The 17,653-nt window shown below is 42.6% G+C and overlaps 2 protein-coding genes across 2 annotated transcripts in view; both read left to right on the top strand.

Moving 5' to 3' along the window:
- The window catches only part of RUBCN (rubicon autophagy regulator), a 77,651-nt gene that overhangs the window by 13,923 nt on the left and 46,075 nt on the right, over nucleotides 1-17,653 (top strand). The window lies entirely within an intron of this gene.
- LOC126026267 (TOX high mobility group box family member 4-like) lies at nucleotides 622-3,300 on the top strand. Its single transcript, XM_049785959.1, is given in 4 exon segments — nucleotides 622-631; nucleotides 1,313-1,897; nucleotides 1,900-2,578; nucleotides 2,580-3,300. Coding segments are annotated over 4 exon segments (1,614 nt in total). The 3' UTR covers nucleotides 2,920-3,300.

Below are 17,653 nucleotides of genomic sequence, written 5' to 3'. Positions count from 1 at the left end.
GGGTTACTCCTGGCTGTCTGCTCAGAAATAGCTCCTGGCAGGCACGGGGGACCATATGGGTCACCGGGATTCGAACCAATCACCTTTGGTCCTGGATCGGCTGCTTGCAAGGCAAACGCCGCTGTGCTATCTCTCCGGGCCCGCTTGTGTCTTGTTTTTTTTTTTTTTTTTTTTTTGGTTTTTGGGCCACACCCTGTGCCGCTCAGGGGTTACTCCTGGCTATGCGCTCAGAAGTTGCTCCTGGCTTCTTGGGGGACCATATGGGACACCGGGGGATCGAACCGCAGTCCGTCCTAGGCTAGCGCAGGCAAGGCAGGCACCTTACCTCCAGCGCCACCGCCCGGCCCCGCTTGTGTCTTGTTAAAGATTAATGTGAACATAGGATAATGCTGTCAAATAGTTACTACCAAATAGGTTTAACCTAGCAAAGACTAACTGTTCTAAAAATGTGTCTAAGGAGGGACCAGAGAGATGGCACAGTGGTAGGGACTTTGCCTTGTATGCAGCTGACCCAGGATGGACAGTGGTTTGAATTCCAGCATCCCATATGGTTCCCTAGGCTCAGAAGTAACTCCTGAGCAGCGCTGGGTGTGACCCCCCAAAAAAAAAAGTGGCTAAAGAATGGGGAAAGGTTATTTTATTTTAACGATCTCTTTACTTGCATCTAGATTTTAGGTATAAATGGATGAATCCATATGTATGGGTTTCAATTGGATATTGTATTCCAACTCTCTGAAAAAGGTAATTATGCCTTTATGATTAAAGGTCTTAAAATATAGAAATTAAAATAGATTAGCTGTGCAAACCTACTTCTTCTACATTGACACATACCAAATGTATGTGTATCTTAGAGTGAATCACATTCTTTTACAGGTTTGGTATTGAAAGGATCTTTTATTATGGGAAAGGAAAGTTCTTAGCTTTGTCCAGAAGAATTTATTAGCAGATTTTAAAATTCAAGTTTTTAGAATTTTAGTATTTCTTACATAATTTTGGAATCAAATTCTTAGGATACTCATATATCTGGTGTATGCTTTCAGGATTTATCATGATGGTCTTTGACAGTTAATGATTCAGAACACAGATATTTAGTGTCATCAGTCTAGGCCTCAGGCTTATGAACTGATTATAACCTGTTGGTAGGTAAAATCTGTGCCAATCAGACCAAGCCACATTACCTTTAAGAAAGCTGTGGAGGCTGGTGTGATGTAGGGGAGTGGGAGCTGGGCTGAACGTGTGTGAAGATGGAGTTTCCCGGAGGGAATGACAATTACCTGACGATCACCGGGCCCTCAAACCCTTTCTTGTCCAGGGCCGAGACATTCCATACACCAAGCTTGGGACTTGGACCATTCTATAGGAACTCAGTATAGTGCCAACCCACCAGTTACAGTTGATGTACCAATGAAAGATATGACATCTGGCTTGATGGGGCATAGCCAGCTGACAACCATTGATCAGTCAGAACTCAGTTCTCAGCTTGGTTTGAGTTTAGGAGGAGGCACCATCCTGCCTCCTGCACAGTCACCTGAAGATCGTCTTTCAACCACCCCTTCACCTACAAGCTCACTTCATGAGGATGGTGTTGAGGAGTTCCGGAGGCAGCTTCCCAGCCAGAAGACAGTTGTGATAGAATAAAGGAAAAAGCAGAAGGCCCCAAAGAAGAGAAAAAAGAAAGATCCTAATGAACCTCAGAAGCCAGTTTCAACTTATGCTTTATTCTTTCGTGATACTCAGGTTGCCATCAAGGGACAGAATCCCAATGCCACTTTTGGGGAGGTTTCAAAAATTGTGGCTTTCATGTGGGACAGTTTTGGCGAAGAGCAAAAACAGGTGTATAAGAGGAAAACTGAAGCTGCTAAGAAGGTATATCTGAAGGCTCTGGCAGCTTATAAAGACAAGAGTGTCAGGCCACTGTGGAGACAGTGGAATTGGATCCAGTGCCATCATCACAGACTCCTTCTCCACCGCCTATGGCTACTGTTGACCCAGCATCTCCAGCACCAGCCTCAACAGAGCCCCCTGCCCTGTCACCCTCCATTGTTGTCAATTCTACTCTTTCATCCTATGTGGCCAGCCAAGCCTCTCCTGGGCCTGGGGGTCAGCCCAATATCACCAAATTAATTATTACCAAACAGATGTTGCCTTCTTCTATTACCATTTCTCAAGGAGGGATGGTGACCATTATCCCAGCTACAGTGGTAACCTCCCATGGCCTTCAACTAGGCCAAACCAGTACAGCCACTATCCAGCCCAGTCAACAAGCTCAGATTGTTACTTGGTCAGTTTTGCAAGCAGCAGCAGCAGCAGCAGCAGCAGCAGCAGCAGCAGCAGCAGCAGCAGCAGCAGCGGCTACTTCTATGCAACTGCCTCCACCCCGACTACAACCCCCTCCATTGCAACAGATGCCTCAACCTCCAGCTCAGCCACAAGTGACCATCCTGCAACAGCCTCCTCCACTTCAGGCCATGCAACAGCCCCCACCTCAGAAAGCTCGAAAAAATTTACAGCAGCAGCCTCCTCCTCTGCAGATCAAGTTTGTGCCTCCACCTACTCTAAAAATGCAGACTACTTTAGTCCCCTGGCTGTGGAAACAGTCCTGAGCGGCCTTTGAATAGCAGCCCTGAGTTCCATACAGTGGAAGCAACCACTTCTGAGACAATCTGTGAGAAGATCACTGATGTAGTTCCAGAGGTTGAGTCTCCTTCTCAAATGGATGTCGAATTGGTGAGTGGGTCCCCTGTGATGCTCTCACCCCAACCTCGATGTGTGAGGTCTGGTTGTGAAAACCCTCCTGTTGTGAGTAAGGACTGGGACAATGAGTACTGCAGCAATGAATGTGTGGTGAAGTACTGCAGGGATGTTTTCTTGGCCTGGGTAGCCTCTAGAATTTCAAACCCGGTGGTGTTTGTGAAATAGTCCTTCCTTTTCTGCAAGCTAGTGAAGACTTGTCTACCAGGAACATGTCCAAGAGCCCGTTTTTAATCACAAACTGGGTTTCTGGTAGTGCCTGATCTCAACCCATGATTGGTCCTTTATGCTTCTTCCTATCATCTTTCAACTGAAGCAATCGATGGAGCAGGGCCATCTGAGTTTGCTGTAATCTAGAACTATTTTCATTTTCAAGTACAGAGATACCAGTGACTAAAATAGGAAAAGGGGAGAAGGTAATATGAACAAACAGATTATAGAGATAGTAGAAGTGGTGGTAGAAGCAAAGGTGGGGGGATTGAAGAAATTTGTTGCTATAATTGACATATCTAAAAAATTATTAAAATAATGGAGAATATTCAGCTTTGAGCTAGGAGGAAATACTGTACTGTGCATCCATTTTGAAGAGGATAAAAGGTTGTATTAAAAAGGTTACCTTTTAAAATAGGGAGCTATTCATTACATCTCTGTTGTTTTCAAAACATGTACACTGGACTAGAGGGAAAAATAACATCATCTAGGAGTTGCTTATTTATTTTCTCATGTACATATTTTTTCTGTAGTAGCAGCATTCCTCCCTATCTGCATTATCAGTTGGAGTATAAAACACAGAATTCTACAACCTTAATTTAATGAGACTCACCAAAGCCTCAAGTTGTGTTTTCCACTTGTGTTTGATAAAATATCTTTAAAGAAAAAAAAAGAAAGAAAGCTGTGGAGGGGCCGGAGAGATAGCATGGAGGTAAAGTGTCTGTCTTGCACGCAGAAGGTCAGTGGCTCGAATCCCGGTATCCCATATGGTCCCCCGAGTCTGCCAGGAGCGATTTCTTTTCTTTTTTTTTTTTTCTGGTTTTTGGGCCACACCCGTTTGATGCTCAGGGGTTACTCCTGGCTATGTGCTCAGAAATCGCCCCTGGCTTGGGGGGACCATATGGGGCGCCGGGGGATCGAACCGCGGTCCTTCCTTGGCTAGCGCTTGCAAGGCAGACACCTTACCTCCAGCGCCACCTACCCGGCCCCGCGATTTCTTTTCTGAGCGTAGAGCCAGGAGTGACCTCAGAGTGCAGCTGGATATGACCCAAAAACCAAAAAAACAAAACAAAATAAAACAAAAAAACAACAAAACTGTGAAGGGACTGGAGAGATAGCACATTGGTAGGGTGTTTGCTTTGCACAGGGCCGACCCAGGATGACTTGGGTTTGATTCTTTGAGCCTGCAAGGAGTGATTTCTGAGTGCAGAGCAAGGAGTAACCCATGAACACCACCGGGTGTGCCCACCCCCTCACAAAAAAAAAATCAAAAGAAAGAGAAAAGAAAAGAAAACTATGGAGATGGAGAATCACTGAGGGAAAAGTTTGCCATTAGCAAGCCTCTGTGATGGCAGTATCTCATAATACAACAGTAAATTCACTTTTTTTTTTTTTTTTTTTTTTGGTTTTTGGGCCACACCCGTTTGACACTCAGGGGTTACTCCTGGCTATGCGCTCAGAAATCACCCCATATGGGACACCGGGGGATCGAACCTTGGTCCGTCCTACGCTAGTGCTTGCAAGGTAGACACTTTACCTCTAGTGCCACCTTCCCGGCCCCAGTAAATTCACTTTTTAATGACTTCAGGTCTGTATATTTTAGTTAAAGATATCTCTGACTGCTATAAAAATAAAACTAGGAAATAGCCACAGGCATTTAGAAGATGTTCCACATCACCAGTCATCAAAGAAATGCAAATCAGAATTGCAGTGAGATACTCCTCTTGCCTGCAAGAGAGTGGCCCATACATGACCCCAAACTCCACCTGGACATCAGAAACACCATTACAGTACTGAACAGAGTTGTCAGGTGAGTGCCAGTCCCTACTCTGCTCACTCATGGGAGAGTGGCCTCTGGACTGGCCCTGAACTTACCTGGATGTCATAAATCAGCACCATGGTTTCAAAGTGGCAGCCAGGAATGTGGCCAAAAGATAATTTGCCACCTCAGTAGAACTCCCTCAGCGATCTCCCTGGCAATTAGAGGGCCACTAAATGAAGTGGAAAAGACATACACCCAGATTATAAAAGGAATCATAGTCAAGCAACACAGAATCCCACCGTGGGTAGTGGGCAAAGATTATTATCTTGAGGAATAAACCACTAACAGCCACCTGTATAATATCTCTGAAAAGTTTCAGAATGGAAATCCTTAGGGTGTTTTTTTTGTTGGTTTTGTTTTGTTTTTGGGTCACACCCGGCAGTACTCTGGGGTTACTCCTGGCTCTATGCTCAGAAATCGCTCCTGGCAGACTCAGGGGACCATATGGGATGCCGGGATCAAAGCATGGTCCTTATGCATGCAAGGCAAACACTTTACCCACATACTATCTCTCCGACCCCTCTTAGAGTGTTTAATGAATTAAAAAAAAACACCATAGAATGGAAGGACATTAAAAATGAAAATATGAAAACAGAAATGAGGAAACCACAAACAGAAATGTCAGAACTAAAAAGCTTGGTAGGCAAGATGAAAAATACTCATTGAAAGGCCTCACCAGCTGAGTAATAGCTGCTGAGGACAAAAATCAGTGAGCTCAAAGATGATGTTCTGAAAACCATATAAAAGCAGAAGATGGGGCGGGGTGGGGGGAGCCTTTAAATGGCAAAAGGACTTTGGGATGATGAATGTAAAAAATCATTTGGGTCTAAAAGGGCCAGAAAGAAACCCTTATGAAGAAGCAACAGTCAAAGATAGCATTGCTGAGAAGTTCTCAGAGCTGGAGAATGCATGCTACTACATCCTGGAGATCCAGAGAGTACAGTTAGAAGAAATCCAAATAAAAATATTCCAAGACTTTTAATGTGTTTGCTCTAACTACTCAAATATGTTTTTCTGCAGGCATAATGTGGGCTTCAATTTCCTAACCTATCATGCCACTCTCTCTCTTAATCAGTGTATTGAGTCCACTGACATTGAGAGAGATTATTGTCATGAAATTTTGTGCCACCTTTCTGTAGGAGACTATTATGTTTGTGGGATTCATCTTGTCTTAAAGTCATCCCTTTAGTCCTCTTTGTAAAGATGGTTTTGAGTCTATGAAGTTTCTAAAGTCAATGAAAACACTGAGAATTCTCAAAACATCCTAACAAGGTTGGCTGATCAGTACTTCTCTTGGTACCCTGTTGTGTATTTTTTTGTAATATCTGGATTATATATTTCTCTATATAATATGTTATTATGTATATACATTATAAATCAAGGAAAGATTTCTTAAAAAGATAACTGCACTTCCATGTTTATTACACCATTATTTATATTAGTACAGATATATAAATGACCTATCAAGAGATTGGAGTGCTAGAGTGATAGTACAGTGGGTAGAATGTTTGCCTTGCATGTGGCCAAGCCAGGTTTGATCCCTGGCTTTCTATATGGCCCCCAGACACTGATTTCTTTTTTTTTTAATATAATATTTATTTTAATCATAGTGGCTTACATATCATTGACAATAATATTTTAGGCACATATTAACATAAAAACAGGGGAGTTCCCATCACTGAATTGTCCTCCCTCCACCTCTGCTCCCGTCCTACCTCCCATACCCTCCTCCCTCACCCTTGGGGCTGCTAGAATAAGTGGTCCCCTCTGTGCCTAGCTTACTACTTAGAGGTCCTACACTTGTTTGGTCTTGGTACCTCCCTTATTTCCCACTCTAATTGGGAGGTGGGACTAGATAGTTTAAGTTATGTGGTTTGTTTGAAGAAGAGAAAGGTACTAAACTGGGGGAAAAAAATCAAATATGCCGAAAATGGGCGGAGTCCTTCTGGAGGCTCTCCTAAGTTTGAGAGATGAGAGACGATGGGGAAAAGGAGGGTGAAACACCACAACAGTACAAAAAGGAGTGTCAAGTAAAATATCCAGTGAGCACTCCAACAATAAAGATAAGCATCACATAAAGGCCATGGTCTTGAGATAAAAAACATGGCAGAGCACATAAAGGAAGAAAAGAAAAGAAGGAAAAAAAAGCAAATATAAATGGAGACAACAACTTCAATAACCACACCAAAACAAAGAAATCAACAAAAACTAGATAAATAACTAAAAAAGAAAATTGTTTTGTGCTTTTTTGCCTTTTTTTTCTTTTTTCTTCCCTCCTGCACAGGCACAATAAATAATGGGGTCATTCGAAAAGGAATTCCCTTGGCCTAAGAGAAACAGGGTTGGGGCTGGGCGGTAGCACTAGAGGTAAGGTGCCTGCCTTGCCTGCGCTAGCCTTGGATGAACCGCGGTTCGATCCCCCGGTGTCCCATATGGTCCCCCTATCCAGGAGCGACTTCTGAGTGTATAGCCAGGAGTAACCCTGAGCGTCACAGAGTGTGGCCCAAAAACCAAAAAAAAAAAAAAAAAAAAAAGAGAAACAGGGTTTCTCTGCCCTTGAAGTATATTGTCATGGGATTAACTATAGACTCCTGTCAGGTTCATTTACTCTCCTCTTGGTGCTTTTTTGGTGTATGAAAGACTTCTGCTCCATCCTGGGCGATAAAAGCAGACCTTTGTATCTAGAGATCTCGATGTCTGCACAGGTCAGGGATTGAAACTTATGATGAAGTCTTTCTTTGTGGTTCTAGAAGTTCTGTTCCCTCAGTGTCATTTTAATCCTGTGGTTGGTGGTCTTGGTCTTTGTGCTGATCCTAGGGTGGGGCCTGGGATAGCGTCTTTCGTTATGTTTACAGAAGACCCATTTCATTGCAAATTATCTCAGACAGACCTCTGGAACTAGAGGTCATGGTTGTTGTGCAGGTCATAGCTCAATCCCTAGACTAGGCCTTTTTTATTGGTCCCAGGATACATACAGTCAGGTCATGGTTCTATCAGCCAGTCATCTGTAAATCACAATCTTGGCATTTGGACAGACCAAAGGGTGACAAGTCTTCTGATTTTGTCTTATCGTTAGCTGGTGAGGTAGGATAACCTGCTCTTAGGTCAAGTTGTTCCCAGTTTCCTCGTTGTCAGGATATCATATTCGTGCTGGCACTTGTTGGTGTCCAAGCAATATTAAGGATGTCCCGAATGGGATTTGTTTCTTGTGGATGTTGTGAAGAACTGTGTCATTTCTATGTCTGTGATCCAGAGTTCAAGGCTGGATGGTTGGTATCTAATCACCTGGGGTCTAAGTTGGGTCCACGTGACATATTTTCAAGGTGGGAGATGCGCCTGTATTGTAAACTGTTGTATTAAATAATTAACGATGGGGCTGGATGGTGGTGGATGGCATTCCAGGCCACGTGGCTCCGCAACCCCATCGTTAATTATTTAATACAACAGTAAACAAGTTTGTTTTCTTATTCCTAGTAGATAAGAGCTCGTTTTTTATACTCAAGATATTCTCTTTTTTTAGTGTGCCTTTGCAGGGAGAAATGGTGCTACATTATATTGCCAGTGCATTTGAGGGTGGGAAGAGAAGGAAACAAAAATAGGTCACACACCCAAAAAAAGATAAAAATAGAAATAAATATATATGAGCTCACATATACATATAAAAAGAAAAAAGATTTAAAAAAATGAGGTAAAGCAATTAAAGGAGCAAAGTGATGCAAGAGACTACTTTATATTAGGGAAAAAGCAGGTAAAGAGGTAGTGTAATACAGGTCTTATACTTATGATGGAAGTATAGGTTTCTCCATTGTCTTTTGAGGTTTTCTTGTGGTGTGTTAGTTCCCGGGTGCCTTTTCATCACACAACCTGACCCTTCTTGAGAATGGCAAAAGTTTTGCGGTAGGGAGGTCTCGGGAGGAGTTCCTGCATTGGGGATACTTTTAGCGCTAAGTCCATTTCAAGTAACAGTCCAAGTTAGGAAGGGTTGATAAGGAGGACCGTGCAGCATGAGTCAGCAGGGGAGTTGGTTGCCTTTTCTTGCAGGGGACGAGGTGTGGGTTTGACTGGTTGTCCTTTCGCTTGGGTGCTGGGTATTGTTTCGTTGGGGTAGGAGGTCAGTCTTGATGCCTAATGGATTAAGAACTGAGGGTGAAGAGTTTTAATGAGGTGGGAAATCTGGATGGGAATGAAGGGTGAAGGGATAGTCAGATTTCCAAAGGGGGGAAAGGGGAAAGTATATGGAAGGGGCAGGAGAGAAGAAAAGAGAAAATAAATTAAAAAGAAAAGGAGAGGAAAAAAAAAAAAGGAAGTAGTGTGAAGAGAGGAGAAAAGAGCAAGGGAATGCTAGTTTGCTTGAATGTGTTTGATGAGTAGGGCCTGTAGTATAAATCTGTAGGTCACAGTTGCTACTTCGGTCACGTGTTTCAGGTCCTAAAAGAAGGTATAACCTGGGCCCGGAGAGATAGCACAGCGGTGTTTGCCTTGCAAACAGCCAATCCTGGACCAAAGGTGGTTGGTTCGAATCCCGGTGTCCCATATGGTCCCCCGTGCCTGCCAGGAGCTATTTCTGAGCAGACAGCCAGGAGTAACCCCTGAGCACCGCCGGGTGTGGCCCAAAAAACAAAAAAAAAAAAAAAAAAAAAAAAAAAAGAAGGTATAACCTATGGATAAAGGGTATGTTAAAGAGTTTTCTCGGGACATTCTCGTAGTGCACACTGGGTATGGTATCTCGTGTGTCTGAGCCCCGAGATGCCATCTTAGTTTGTCTACCCTTTGTATCCAAGAACGCCTGTGGACAGAAAAGCTGAGAGGTTATTGTAAATATAGTAAGATTAAGGCATTAAAACACATTGTTATGAAATGCTTCCATTGAAGTCAGTAATTTCCCATGGTATTCTTTACCTGTGGTCCTATATAAGATCCCTAAGGGATTATTGTGGGCCTTTGTAGTAGAAGGCTGATTACATTACCTGTTCTCTCTATGCTGCTGCTTCTGCTGTTGCTAGTTTCTTTGTGGTATAATGTGTAGTCAAGAGTTTGTGTTGTTCTTCTTCCACGTGTGATTTGTTAAAGAGAGCAAATCCCTTATCCCCATCTGACATTCTGGCATTCTGTCTCTTCCTTTGCTTCATCCTTTACTTGGGCTGCAGTAGCAGCACAATCTGCTGTGGTGGCAGTTTCACAGGAAGAGCAGATACAAAAGCAAATGGATTTCTAAGAAGGCCTTGACTTTTTCAACAAGTAAGAAGGCCTAATTGATCTCCAAGCCAAAGCCAGGGCTTTTCTCTACACCAGGGGTCTCAAACTCAATTTACCTGGGGGCCGCAGCAGGCAAAGTCGGGGTGATCCTTGAGTGCAAAGTCTGTAGTAAGCCTTGAACATTGAGGGGTGTGACCCAAACAACTAAAACAAAACAAAACAAAATAAGATTCCTCTAGGGCAGGGCCACAAAAATGTTACGGCCCGCGGGCCACGAGTTTGAGACCCCTGCTCTACATCTTGATAATAGAATGAGATCTTTTTTTTTTTTTTTTGGTTTTTGGGCCACACCCGTTTGACGCTCAGGGGTTACTCCTGGCTATGAGCTCAGAAATCGCCCCTGGCTTGGGGAGACCATATGGGACGCCGGGGGATCGAACCGCGGTCCGTCCTACGCTAGCGCTTGTAAGGCAGACACCTTACCTCTAGCGCCACCTTCCCGGCCCCAGAATGAGATCTTGATGCAGCAACAGGTAGCCAGATGTTGATGTTCACTTTTAGGCACTGTGGTTTGCAATATGGTTACTGATAGGGTATTATTAATACCGCTTTAATCTCCTTTAAGGATCCATTTCTTGTCCAGAAAGACCACTTTCTCTCTCATTGACATAGTGGCCTCTTCCCTGGTTCCCCTCCAGCTCCCCCCACTTCGCCCACCAAGCACAAACTTCCTATTAAGGACCATTTCTACTGCTGTTTGTTTCTATTGCCTTTGGGGATTAGTTATTCCCCTACTATGTTTCTTTGTATAAGGCATATAAGTGAAATCATTCTGTGTCTCTCTGACCCAGAGAAATGTAATTATTTGTTTCTTCATTAGAAAAATGTAGGTGGGGCTGGAGAGATGGCATGGAGGTAGGGCATTTGCCTTATATGCAGAAGGTTGGTGGTTTGAATCCTGGCATCCCATATGGTCCCCCAAGCTTGATTTCTGAGCATAGAGGTAGGAGTAACTCGTGAGCACTGCCAGGTGTGACCCAACCTGCCCCAAAATAAAAAAAGAAAAATTTAAGTATCAATGTGAATGCTGCACTGGTGAAGGGGAGTGTTCTTTATATGACTGAAACCCAACTACAATCATATTTGTAATCAAGGTGTTTAAATAAAGATATTAATAAAAAAGAAAAATTTAGGTATCATAGATTATAATAGTATTGATGTAATTTTATAAGTGCAGAGATACTACACCAATTCCTCTACCAATGTTTCAAAATCTCTCTACCTTTATCTGATGATCAACACCCCCACATCTTTAGTTCCCAGTTCTTTTTTTTTTTTTTTTTTGGGTTTTGGGTCACACCCGGCGGTGCTCAGGGGTTACTCCTGGCTGTCTGCTCAGAAATAGCTCCTGGCAGGCATGGGGGACCATATGGGACACCGGTATTCGAACCAACCACCTTTGGTCCTGGATCAGCTGCTTGCAAGGCAAATGCCGCTGTGCTATCTCTCTGGGCCCTAGTTCCCAGTTCTTTTTTTTTTTTTTTTTTAATTTTTTTTTTATTTAAACACCTTGATTACATACATGATTGTGTTTGGGTTTCAGTCATAAAAGGAACACCACCCATCACCAGTGCAACATTCCCATCACCCAAGTCCCAAATCACCCTCCTCCCCACCCAACCCCCGCCTGTACCCTAAACAGGCTCTACATTTCCCTCATACATTCTCAATATTAGGACAGTTCAAAATGTAGTTATTTCTCTAACTAAACTCATCACTCTTTGTGGTGAGCTTCCTGAGGTGAGCTGGAACTTCCAGCTCTTTTCTCTTTTGTGTCTGAAAATTATTATTACAAGGGTGTCTTTCATTTTTCTTAAAACCCATAGATGAGTGAGACCATTCTGCGTTTTTCTCTCTCTCTCTGACTTATTTCACTCAGCATAATAGATTCCATGTACATCCATGTATAGGAAAATTTCATGACTTCATCTCTCCTGACAGCTGCATAATATTCCATTGTGTATATGTACCACAGTTTCTTTAGCCATTCATCTGTTGAAGGGCATCTTGGTTGTTTCCAGAGTCTTGCTATGGTAAATAGAGCTGCAATGAATATAGGTGTAAGGAAGGGGTTTTTGTATTGTATTTTTGTGTTCCTAGGGTATATTCCTAGGAGTGGTATAGCTGGATCGTATGGGAGCTCGATTTCCAGTTTTTGGAGGAATCTCCATATCGCTTTCCATAAAGGTTGAACTAGACAGCATTCCCACCAGCAGTGGATAAGAGTTCCTTTCTCTCCACATCCCCGCCAACACTGTTTATTCTCATTCTTTGTGATGTGTGCCATTCTCTGGGGTGTGAGGTGGTATCTCATCGTTGTTTTGATTTGCATCTCCCTGATGATTAGTGATGTGGAACATTTTTTCATGTGTCTTTTGGCCATGCGTATTTCTTCTTTGTCAAAGTGTCTGTTCATTTCTTCTCCCCATTTTTTGATGGGGTTAGATGTTTTTTTCTTGTAAAGTTCTGTCAGTGCCTTGTATATTTTGGAGATTAGCCCCTTATCTGATGGGTATTGGGTGAATAGTTTCTCCCACTCAGTGGGTGGCTCTTGTATCCTGGGCACTATTTCCTTTGAGGTGCAGAAGCTTCTCAGCTTAATATATTCCCATCTGTTAATCTCTGCTTTCACTTGCTTGGAGAGTGCAGTTTCCTCCTTGAAGATGCCTGTAATGTCCTGTAGTGTTTTGCCTATGTGCTGTTCTATATATCTTATGGTTTTGGGGCTGATATCGAGGTCTTTAATCCATTTGGATTTTACCTTTGTACATGATGTTAGCTGGGGGTCTAAGTTTAATTTTTTGCAAGTGGCTATCCAATTGTGCCAACACCACTTGTTGAAGAGGCTTTCCCTGCTCCATTTAGGATTTCCTGCTCCTTTATCAAAAATTAGATGGTTGTATCTCTGGGGAACATTTTCTGAGTATTCAAGCCTATTCCACTGATCTGAGGACCTATCCTTATTCCAATACCATGCTGTTTTGATAACTGTTGCTTTGTAGTACAGTTTAAAGTTGGGAAAAGTAATTCCTCCCATATTCTTTTTCCCAATGATTGCTTTAGCTATTCGAGGGTGTTTATTGTTCCAAATGAATTTCAAAAGTGTCTGATCCACTTCTTTGAAGAATGTCATGGGTATCTTTAGAGGGATGGCATTAAATCTGTATAATGCCTTGGGGAGTATTGACATTTTGATGATGTTAATCCTGCCAATCCATGAGCAGGGTATGTGTTTCCATTTCCGTGTGTCCTCTCTTATTTCTTGGAGCAGAGTTTTATAGTTTTCTTTGTATAGGTCCTTCACATATTTAGTCAAGTTTATTCCAAGATATTTGAGTTTGTGTGGTACTATTGTGAATGGGGTTGTTTTCTTTTTTTTTTTTTTTTTTTTTTTTTTTTTTTTTTTTTTTTTTTGGTTTTTGGGCCACACCCGGTAACGCTCAGGGGTTACTCCTGGCTATGCGCTCAGAAGTCGCTCCTGGCTTGGGGGACCATATGGGACGCCGGAGGATCGAACCGCGGTCCGTCTCCTAGGCTAGCGCAGATAAGGCAGGCACCTTACCTCCAGCGCCACCGCCCGGCCCCGGGGTTGTTTTCTTAATGTCCATTTCTTCTTTATTACTGTTGGTGTATAGAAAGGCCATTGATTTTTGTGTGTTAATTTTGTAGCCTGCCACCTTGCTATATGAGTCTATTGTTTCTAGAAGCTTTTTGATAGAGTCTTTAGGGTTTTCTAAGTAGAGTATCATGTCATCTGCAAACAGTGAGAGCTTGACTTCTTCCTTTCCTATCTGGATTCCCTTGATATCCTTTTCTTGCCTAATCGCTATAGCAAGTACTTCCAGTGCTATGTTGAATAGGAGTGGTGAGAGAGGACAGCCTTGTCTTGTGCCAGAATTTAGAGGGAAGGCTTTCAGTTTTTCTCCATTGAGGATAATATTTGCCACTGGCTTGTGGTAGATGGCCTTCACTATATTGAGAAAGGTTCCCTCCATTCCCATCTTGCTGAGAGTTTTGATCAAGAATGGGTGTTGGACCTTATCAAATGCTTTCTCTGCATCTATTGATATGATCATGTGGTTTTTATTTTTCTTGTTATTGATGTTGTGTATTATGTTGATAGATTTACGGATGTTAAACCAGCCTTGCATTCCTGGGATGAAACCTACTTGATCGTAGTGGATGATCTTCTTAATGAGGCATTGAATCCTATTTGCCAGGATTTTGTTGAGGATCTTTGCATCTGCATTCATCAGTGATATTGGTCTGTAATTTTCTTTTTTGGTAGCGTCTCTGTCTGGTTTAGGTATCAAGGTGATGTTGGCTTCATAAAAGCTATTTGGAAGTGTTTCTGTTTGTTCAATTTCATGAAAGAGTCTTGCCAAGATTGGCAGTAGTTCCTCTTGGAAAGTTTGATAGAATTCATTAGTGAATCCATCTGGACCTGGGCTTTTGTTTTTCGGCAGACATTTGATTACTGTTTTAATTTCATCAATGGTGATGGGGGTGTTTAGATATGCTACATCCTCTTCCTTCAACCGTGGAAGATTATAAGAGTCCAAGAATTTATCCATTTCTTCCAGGTTCTCATTTTTAGTGGCGTAGAGTTTTTCAAAGTAGTTTCTGATTACCCTTTGAATCTCTGTCATATCAGTAGTGATCTCTCCTTTTTCATTCCTGATACGAGTTATCAAGTTTCTCTCTCTCTCTTTCTTTGTTAGGTTTGCCAGTGGTCTATCAATCTTGTTTATTTTTTCAAAGAACCAACTTCTGCTTTCGTTGATCTTTCGGATTGTTTTTTGAGTTTCCACTTCGTTGATTTCTGCTCTCAGCTTTGTTATTTCCTTCTGTCTTCCTGTTCTTGGGTCCTTTTGTTGAGCATTTTCTAGTTCTATTAGCTGTGTCATTAAGCTACTCAGGTAAGCTCCTTCTTCCTTCCTGATGTGTGCTTGCAAAGCTATAAATTTTCCTCTCAGTACTGCTTTTGCTGTGTCCCATAAGTTCTGAGAGTTTGTGTCTTTATTGTCATTTGTTTCCAGGAACCTTTTTTTTTTTTTTTTTTTTTTTTTTTTGGTTTTTGGGCCACACCCTGTGACACTCAGGGGTTACTCCTGGCTATGCGCTCAGAAGTTGCTCCTGGCTTCTTGGGGGACCATATGGGACGCCGGGGGATCGAACCGCGGTCCATCCTAGGCTAGCGCAGGCAAGGCAGGCACCTTACCTCCAGCGCCACCGCCCGGCCCCGTTTCCAGGAACCTTTTTATTTCCTCCTTGATTTCATCTCGGACCCACTGGTTATTGAGCATGAGGCTGTTTAACTTCCAGGTGTTAAAGTGTTTCTTCTGAGTCCCTTTGGAGTTCACAAATAATTTCAGAGCCTTGTGGTCAGCAAAGGTAGTCTGCAAAATTTCTATCCTCTTGATCTTATGGAGGTATGTTTTATGTGCCAGCATGTAGTCTATCCTGGAGAATGTCCCATGTACATTGGAGAAGAATGTGTATCCAGGTTTCTGGGGATGGAGTGTCCTATATATATCCACTAGGCCTCTTTCTTCCATTTCTCTCCTCAGGTCTAGTATATTCTTGTTGGGTTTCAGTCTGGTTGACCTGTCCAGTGTTGACAAAGCCGTGTTTAGGTCCCCCACAATTATTGTGTTGTTGTTGATATTATTTTTCAGATTTGTCAGCAGTTGTATTAAATATTTTGCTGGCCCCTCATTCGGTGCATATATGTTTAGGAGAGTGAATTCTTCCTGCTCTACGTACCCCTTGATTAATATAAAATGTCCGTCTTTGTCCCTTACAACCTTCCTGAGTATAAAGTTTGCATTATCTGATATTAGTATGGCCACTCCAGCTTTTTTATGGGTGTTGTTTGCTTGGATAACTTTTCTCCAGCCTTTTATTTTGAGTCTATGTTTGTTCTGACTATTCAGGTGCGTTTCTTGTAGGCAGCAGAAGGTTGGATTGAGTTTTTTGATCCATTTAGCCACTCTGTGTCTCTTAACTGGTGCATTTAGTCCATTGACGTTGAGAGAAAGAATTGTCCTGGGATTTAACGCCATCTTTATTTCAAAATTTGGTGTGTCTTTTGGGTAGTCTTGTCTTAGATTAGGTCTTTCAGTTTTTCTCTTAAGACTGGTTTTGTGTCTGTGAAGTTTCTGAGCTGTTTTTTTGTCTGTGAAACCATGTATTCTTCCATCAAACCGGAAAGTGAGTTTTGCTGGGTATAGTATTCTGGGTGAAGCATTCATTTCATTCAGTCTTGTCACAATATCCCACCACTGCTTTCTGGCATTGAGCGTTTCTGGTGACAGGTCTGCTGTAAATCTCAGGGAAGCTTGCTTGAACATGATTTCCCCTTTTGATCTTGCTGTTTTCAGAATTCTGTCTCTATCTGTGGGATTTGTCATTGTGACTAGGATGTGTCTTGGGGTGGTTTTTCTGGGGTCTCTTTTGGTTGGTACTCTTCGGGCATGCAGGATTTGATCACATATATTCTTTAGCTCTGGAAGTTTCTCTTTAATGATGTTCTTGACCATTGATTCTTCCTGGAAATTTTCTTCCTGGGTCTCTGGGACTCCAATGATTCTTAAGTTGTTTCTGTTGATCTTATCATAGACTTCTATTTTCGTCTGTTCCCATTCTTTGACTAATTTTTCCATTGTCTGCTCATTTGCTTTAAGTTTTTTGTCCAATCTCTCCTGCTGTATGGAATTGTTATGTATCTCATCTTCCACAGCACCAAGTCTATTCTCAGCTTCTGATACCCTGTCCCAGAGCTTATCCATTTTGTCATTCACTTCGTTTACTGAGTTTTTCAGGCCTGTTAGTTGACATGTTATTTCAGTTTGGAGTTTTGTCATTTCTGCCTTCATATTTTCTTGGTTCTTATTAGTGTTCTGTTCAACTCGATCCATGGTTTCTTGGAGTCTGTTGAGCACCTTCCATATTGCTAGTCTAAAGTCCTTATCTGAGAGGTTGATTAGTTGTTCAGTCATTATCTGGTCCTCAGAATTGTCATCTTCATTCTCTATGTCTGATGCTGGCCTGCGCTGTTTCCCCATTGTCACATTTGTATTGTGGGTTTTTCTACGTGTTGTAGTGGTATTCATTGTCTATATGATGTAGGCAGCACACTCCTCTGGCTCCTCCCTTTCTGGATGGGCTGACTTGCCTCTAAGGGAGGGGAGTCCTCCGTGGATGAAGCCTCACACTGGGTCAAATCTTAGGCCCGAGCATGTAACAGAGAAGACAGTCCAGAGAGAAATGTTTGCTTCTGTGATATAGCGCCGTTCTTAGTGTGATTTTTCCTTCTTGTTGCAATGGAGTTCTTTCCTTAGAAAGAGTGCACGGCCGCGTAGCGAAGCGGAGCGGCCGTGCTCCTCTGAGCCTCTTTTTGCCCCACTCGCAAGAGTTTCACGCAAGAGGACAGTAGACAGACATAGACAGGTCACACTCACAGTCTTTCACAGCTGAGCCCCACTGGGCCGGTGTACTTTCGCGGATTTTCCCCGCCTGGTGTCACACACAGGGAGCCAGCTTTTGCAAAGGATAGCCGGTTTTTATGCTCTGAAGTCCCTCCCTGAAAATGGCGTCTGGGCGAGCGAGGTT

This window comes from Suncus etruscus, chromosome 13 (assembly GCF_024139225.1).
Source record: "Suncus etruscus isolate mSunEtr1 chromosome 13, mSunEtr1.pri.cur, whole genome shotgun sequence".
NCBI classification, from domain to species: Eukaryota; Metazoa; Chordata; class Mammalia; order Eulipotyphla; family Soricidae; genus Suncus; species Suncus etruscus.
This window is presented reverse-complemented; position numbering and strand designations above follow the sequence as displayed.